Source organism: Nanorana parkeri, unplaced genomic scaffold (assembly GCF_000935625.1).
Source record: "Nanorana parkeri isolate BGI_ZX_2015 unplaced genomic scaffold, ASM93562v1 scaffold1480, whole genome shotgun sequence".
Lineage (NCBI taxonomy): Eukaryota > Metazoa > Chordata > Amphibia > Anura > Dicroglossidae > Nanorana > Nanorana parkeri.
This window is the reverse complement of record NW_017307748.1, coordinates 112,330-119,576: the sequence shown is the minus strand read 5'-3', so window position 1 is coordinate 119,576 and position 7,247 is coordinate 112,330. Positions and strand designations below refer to the sequence as shown.

The 7,247-nt window shown below is 48.6% G+C and overlaps 1 protein-coding gene across 1 annotated transcript in view; it reads right to left on the bottom strand.

The window, feature by feature from the left end:
• The window catches only part of BMP1 (bone morphogenetic protein 1), a 93,407-nt gene extending 88,735 nt beyond the window's left edge, over window positions 1–4,672 (bottom strand). Inside the window, exon 1 of the mRNA XM_018570225.1 lies at window positions 4,531–4,672. Within this exon, the coding sequence (XP_018425727.1) occupies window positions 4,531–4,672 (142 nt within the window). The remainder of the gene's footprint in view (window positions 1–4,530) is intronic.
• Window positions 4,673–7,247: the final 2,575 nt, after the last annotated feature.

Genomic DNA, 7,247 nt, shown 5'->3' with positions numbered 1-7,247 from the left:
ACATTTTTACTGCACTTCTGAAAAGTCTGCGGCTTCTGCATGCAACAGATCTGGCAGACATGCAACAAAAATAATTCTGACACGTACATGAATTTGTCGCACGCTCCGACATTTGTCGCGGTACCAGAGACAGGCGTCTACACCGAAACTCTGACAATCTCCATGAATTTCCCTGGATGGATAGAACACTTTCCTCGCGTTTCATTTTTGTGAACTCGGCTGGGATGGAGAAGGAGGGAACAGTTCAATGTTCTCCTCAGAATAAAGCAGAGCTACATAATGTTCCTGGTGATGTGTCAGTGCTCGCCGTCTCCGCCGCTTTCCACACAAGACGCACAGCACGACATAACAGCTCTATGATCGCCGAGTGTTATGTAAGGGTTATGTATAGACAGAGCTCATACTCTGTATGGAATGTTTACCGTTTCATAACATCGCTAAAGACTACGCCGTCCCTGGAATTCAGAAAGGGTGAATTAGCTACCCATAGGAAATCTGCCCCACGATAGGGCAACAAATGGCGGTGACATGTATATAAATCTAACATAGAAGTCACCGGCACTCACTTGCAATGTGCAAAAAGGATAGCGCATTTATAGATACGTCACATGCGTTAGGAAGCCAACGTTTCTGGCCCGCGCAGGGTCCCTTCATCAGGGCGACATCGTGATGGTCGCCTGATGAAGGAACCCTGCCCAGCCCCCGAAACGTTGGCTTCTCAACGCATGCGACGTATCCATAAAAGTGCTATCCTTTCTGCACATTACAAGTGAGTGCTGGTGACTTCTATCTTGACTTGAACTGTAGCACAGCGCCATCCGTGTCGTCACTTCGAGCACCAATGGGCCATTCTCTTGGTTCAAGCGCTGTATGGCGTGCAGGCGATTCGAACGCTATTAAGTATATAAATCTGTCGCAGCTCTGACAGAACAATTGTGAGCATCTCTCCTGTTAGGCCTCATTTACACTAAGAGCCGGTCCGTACAGATCTGTGCGGCGTGCACGGTGGTATTACGCCGCTCCCGGGAAGGACAGGTGCTGCGTGTGATTTGTACGCAGCAGCCTGTTCTTCTCTATGGGAGTATACAGCCGTACGCTCACCTGAACAGGTGCGGGTGTCTGTATTTGTACGCAGACAGGATGGATCCTGTCTGCGTCCGAGCACCATCACCCACATGGACGTGCAGTTCAGGTGAGCGTACGACCGCGTCCTCCCATAGAGAAGAACAGGCTGCTGCGTACAAATCACACGCAGCACCTGTCCTTCCCGGGAGCGGCCCGATACGGCCGTGCACAGCGCACGGATCTGTATGGACGCGCTCTTATCAGTGTGAATGAGGCCTAAAGATGGAGGACGCAGGAGAGTTAGGCCTCAAATAAAAACCGTGTACATTTCCAATAGGCCTCATAGGGACGTTGACCGTAAAAATTGCGAACATGTCGTTACTATGTTGCATCTTTGAGGCAATTCTGCAACAAAATTTGCTCTTGAAGTTCCCCTAGAGCTGATATTTGATACGTTTCCATGAGGCCTCATAGGGCTTGCGGACGTAAATTGCGAACATGTCGTTACTATGTTGCATCTTTGATACAATTGTAAGTTCCTTTAGACCCCGTTCACAATGAGCGATTTATCGCGCGGTAATTCCCGCGATATCGCGGCAATTTACCACGCGATATCGCTCTCCAATGCAAGGCAATGGGGCAAATGGTCCTGCTGTCGCGGGTCGTGCGTCGCTACAGCAGGACCCTTTTTGGAGCGGATTTTGCCGCGATTCCATTCTTTGCAATGCAAGCATTTGCAAATCGTGCGACAAACGCGCGATTTGCAAATCGCGCAGTGTGAATGGGGCCTTAGGCCTCACGCATACAGGTGCACAGGACGGTTGAAGATTTTGGGCGTGTTTCTGGGCCCGGGATCAACAGCTGCGGTGTGCAGCGCGGCTTTACACAAGTAATGGCGCAAACCCACACACAGTCGCCTACACCCGTTCAATGCTATGGGCGGCTTTGCGTAGAAATACACCCGCCATTTGTGTTCGACGGACTCGGGCGCCCGCATGCGCGAGAAGCGGATCAAAGAGGAACTTGAAGAGACATTTTGTCACAGAATTGTCTCAAAGTTGCAACGTAGTAATTACGCATTTTGCAATTTACATTCGAAGGCCCTATGAGGCCTAATGGAAACGTATCAAATATCCATTCCCGAGGAACGTAAAGATATATTGGGGGTCTCCATGACAACCAATCAGCTTCTCTCGTCAGTTTGTTCAGCTTAAGGTGCCGTATGGACAATCATCGGACAAAAATGTGCGTCCGATGATCGAACCGTCGTACGACTTTCATACGGCGGCCCCATCCTGCCCCGAACATCGCAGCGTTCAATTAGCGGTCTTTAACAGAGATCACCTGGACGAATTTCGTTAATCGACCGCACGTATTTTCGTCTGCGCATGTGCAGTGTTAATCGTACGAATTTTGACGTACGGAAACGCCACCAACCTTGCGAAAATGGTACGATCGACTGAAGTTTTCTAACCTGCTGGTTAGTCAAAAGTCGATCGATTGTACAGTATTTGCGGTTGTACACTGCCCAGCAACCTTACAAATATCGGACGAAAACGCCATCGCAAACTAAATTCGCCCGACATTCGTAAGGTGTATGGGCACCTAAAGAGAGAAGCTGATTGGTCGCCATGCACAGCTGCTCCAGTTTTGATAAATTCCCCCTCATGGTGTCACAGAATTGTCTCAGCGTTGCAACGTAGTAAATGTTCGCAATTTATGTGCGCAGGCCCTATGAGGCCTCGTGGAAACGTAGAGGAACTTGCAGAGAAAATGTTGTCGCAGAATTGTCTCAAAGATGCAACGTAGTAACGACGTGTTCACAATTTTACGGCCAACGTCCCCCATGAGGCCTAATGGGAACGTATCAAATATCAATTCCAGGGGAACTTCAACTCGCAGAGGGGGGGGATTTATCAAATCTGAAGCAGACAAAATCTGGAAAGGCTGTGCACGGCAACCAATCAGCTTCTCTCTTTCATTTTCAAAGCTTAACTGATCAAACTGAGGAGAGAAGCTGATTGGTTGCCATGTACAGATGTTTCATATTAAGGGGTACAGTGCATGGCCTATGTGTGTGTACACCGATCAAGTGTCAGGGGTACAGCGCATATCCTATGTGTGTACACCGATCACAGTGTCAGGGATACAGCGCATATCCTATGTGTGTACACCGATCACAGTGTCAGGGATACAGCGCATATCCTATGTGTGTACACCGATCACAGTGTCAGGGATACAGCGCATGTCCTATGTGTGTACACCGATCACAGTGTCAGGGATACAGTGCATGTCCCATGTGTGTACAGTGCATGTCCTATGTATGTACACAGGTCACAGTGTTAAGGGTACAGCGCATATCCTATGTGTGTACACCGATCACAGTGTCAGGGATACAGTGCATGTCCCATGTGTGTACAGTGCATGTCCTATGTGTGTACACCAATCACAGTGTTAGGGGTACAGTGCATATCCTATGTGTGTACACAGATCACAGTGTTAGGGGTACAGTGCATGTCCTATGTGTGTACACCGATCACAGTGACAGAGTACAGTGCATGTCCTATGTGTGTGTACACCAATCACAGTGTTAGGGGTACAGTGCATATCCTATGTGTGTACACAGGTCACAGTGTTAAGGGTACAGTGCATGTCCTATGTGTGTACACCAATCACAGTGTCAGGGGTACAGTGCATGTCCTATGTGTGTGTACACCGATCACAGTGTCAGGGGTACAGTGCATGTCCTATGTGTGTGTACACCGATCACAGTGTCAGGGGTACAGTGCATGTCCTATGTGTGTGTACACCGATCACAGTGTCAGGGGTACAGTGCATGTCCTATGTGTGTGTACACCGATCACAGTGTCAGGGGTACAGTGCATGTCCTATGTGTGTGTACACCAATCACAGTGTCAGGGGTACAGTGCATGTCCTATGTGTGTGTACACCAATCACAGTGTCAGGGGTACAGTGCATGTCCTATGTGTGTACACCGATCATAGTGTCAGTGATACAGTGCATGTCCTATGTGTGTACACCGATCATAGTGTCAGTGATACAGTGCATGTCCTATGTGTGTACACCGATCATAGTGTCAGTGATACAGTGCATGTCCTATGTGTGTACAGTGCATGTACTATGTGTGTACACCGATCACAGTGTCAGTGTCTCCCCGATCTCAGTGTCTCCCAGTGTCGGTGTTTCTCCCTATGTCGGTGCCTCTCCCAGTGTCGGTGTCTCTCCCTTTAGTCAGTGTACCTCCCGATGTCGGTGCCTGTGTCGGTGTCTCCCCCTTTTGTCAGTGTACCCCCCGATGTCGGTGCCTGTGTCTCCCCCTTTTGTCAGTGTACCCCCCGATGTCGGTGCCTCGCACACACACACTGATACATTGGAGGGATCCGGGGGATACTTTGTGTCCAATAGTAAAGTTTCTCGGTGAAGTTGCTCCCCTCCCCCTCTCACCAGCCTTGCAGGGGTCCTTGTAGTCAATGTCGTCCTCGGGCTCGTCCAGCTCCGGGTACACATCGGGATAATCTTCCCCCATCGGGAGCGCGCCTGGCAGCAGCCATAGGAGGAGCAGAGCGGCTGAGCCTGTCCAGGGCATCCCGGCGGCGGCGGCGGAGCTGAGCGGGGCTGTGCGGGGCTCGGGGCTGCCTCTGATCTCCTCTTTTTGGGATGTGATGTCTCCGGGAGGCGGGCTCGGTGCGGATCAGCCCCCTCTACAGCCCGGGGGATATCATTGTGTCCCTGGGAAAGAGCCAGCCTGATGGGGCGGGAGGAGGACCTCTCACCCCTCCGCCGAGGCCGGCCTGGGATTGGAGGCTGAGCCCGGAATACATCGGGTGTGTGTGTATGGGGGGCTGCAGAGCATCGCTCCTCTCCTTGTGCAGAGCATTGTTCAACTCCCTGTGCAGAGCATACCTCACGATGCAGAGCATCGCTCCTCTCCTTGTGCAGAGCATACCTCACTATGCAGAGCATCGCTCCTCTCCCTGTGCAGAGCATACCTCACTATGCAGAGCATCGCTCCTCACCATGCAGAGCATCATTCCTCTCCCTGTGCAGAGCATACCTCAATATGCAGAGCATCATTCCTCTCCCTGTGCAGAGCATACCTCAATATGCAGAGCATCATTACTCTCCCTGTGCAGAGCATACCTCATGATGCAGAGCATCACTCCTCTCCTTGTGCAGAGCATACCTCACGATGCAGAGCATCACTCCTCTCCTTGTGCAGAGCATACCTCACTATGCAGAGCATCGCTCCTCTCCCTGTGTAGAGCATATCTCACTGCAAAGCATCGCTCCTCTCCATGTGCAGAGAATACCTCACGATGCAGAGCATCATTCCTCTCACTATGCAGAGCATCGCTCCTCTCCCTGTGCAGAACATACCTCACTATGCAGAGCATCGCTCCTCACCATGCAGAGCATACCTCACTATGCAGAGCATCGCTCCTCTCCCTATGCAGAGCATACCTCACTATGCAGAGCATTGATCTTCTCCATGAGCAGAGCATACCTCACTATGCAGAGCATCGCTCCTCTCCCTGTGCAGAGCATTGATCTTCTCCATGAGCAGAGCATACCTCATTATGCAGAGCATCACTCTTCTCCATGTGCAGAGCATCACTCTTCTCCATGTGCAGAGCATGCCTGACAATGCAAAGCATTTCTCCTCTCCATGTGCAGAGTATACCTCCATGTGCAGAGCTTACCTCACTATGCAGAGCATCGCTCTTCTCCATGTGCAGAGCATGCTTGACAATGCAGATCATTGCTCCTCTCCATGTGCAGTGCGTACCTCACTATGCAGAGCATCACTCTTCTCCATGTGCAGAGCATGCCTGACAATGCAGATCATTGCTCCTCTCCATGTGCAGTGCATACCTCACTATGCAGAGCATCACTCTTCTCCATGTGTAGAGCATGTCTGACAATGCAGAGCATTGCTCTTCTCCATGTGCAGTGTGTACCTCACTATGCAGAGCATCACTCTTCTCCATGTGCAGAGCATGCCTGACAATGCAGAGCATCACTCCTCTCCATGTGCAAAGCATGCCTGACAATGCAGAGCATCACTCCTCTCCCTGAATATGCAGAGCATCACTCTTCTCCCTTAGCTTATACAAAGCATCGCTCCTCTCCTACGCAGAGCATCATTCCTCTACCTGCCTGTAAGCAGAGGGTAGCTCATCTTCATGACTGTATGCAGAGCATCACTTTTATCTCCTTCCATGTATATGCAGAGAATAATTTTTTCCCTGATTGGATACAGAAAATGACTTTTCTCCCTGACTGTATGCAGAGCATTGCTCCACTCTATAACTGCAGAACTCCTTTCCATGACTGTGCCTAGGTGTATGCAGAGTATCACTCCTCTCTGTTACTGTTTCATGTATTAATGTTCATGTGAGATTGTATTTACAGTGGCTTGCAAAAGTATTCACCCCTTTTGGCATTTTTCATATTTTGTTGCATTACCACCTGGAATTCAAATGGATTTTTATTTGGATTACATGTAATGAATATACACAAAATGGTGAAGTGAAAGCAAGAAAATAACTTACTTTAAAAAAAAATATATAAACCTGAAAAATTGGTGCGTGCATATGTATTCACCCCCTTTTCTATGAAGCCCCTACATAAGATCTGGTGCGACCAATTTCCTTCAGAACTCACGTAATTAGTAAATAAAGACCAGCTGTGTGCAAGCCAAGTGTCACATGACTTCAGTATATATACACCTGTGTGCAATCCAAGTGTCACATGACTTCAGTATATATACACCTGTGTGCAATCCAAGTGTCACATGACTTCAGTATATATATACCTGTGTGCAATCCAAGTGTCACATGACTTCAGTATATATACAGCTGTGTGCAATCCAAGTGTCACATGACTTCAGTATATATACATCTGTGTGCAATCCAAGTGTCACATGACTTCAGTATATATATATATATATATACATCTGTGTGCAATCCAAGTGTCACATGACTTCAGTATATATATATATATATATACATCTGTGTGCAATCCAAGTGTCACATGACTTCAGTATATATATATATATATATACATCTGTGTGCAATCCAAGTGTCACATGACTTCAGTATATATATATATATATATACATCTGTGTGCAATCCAAGTGTCACATGACTTCAGTATATATA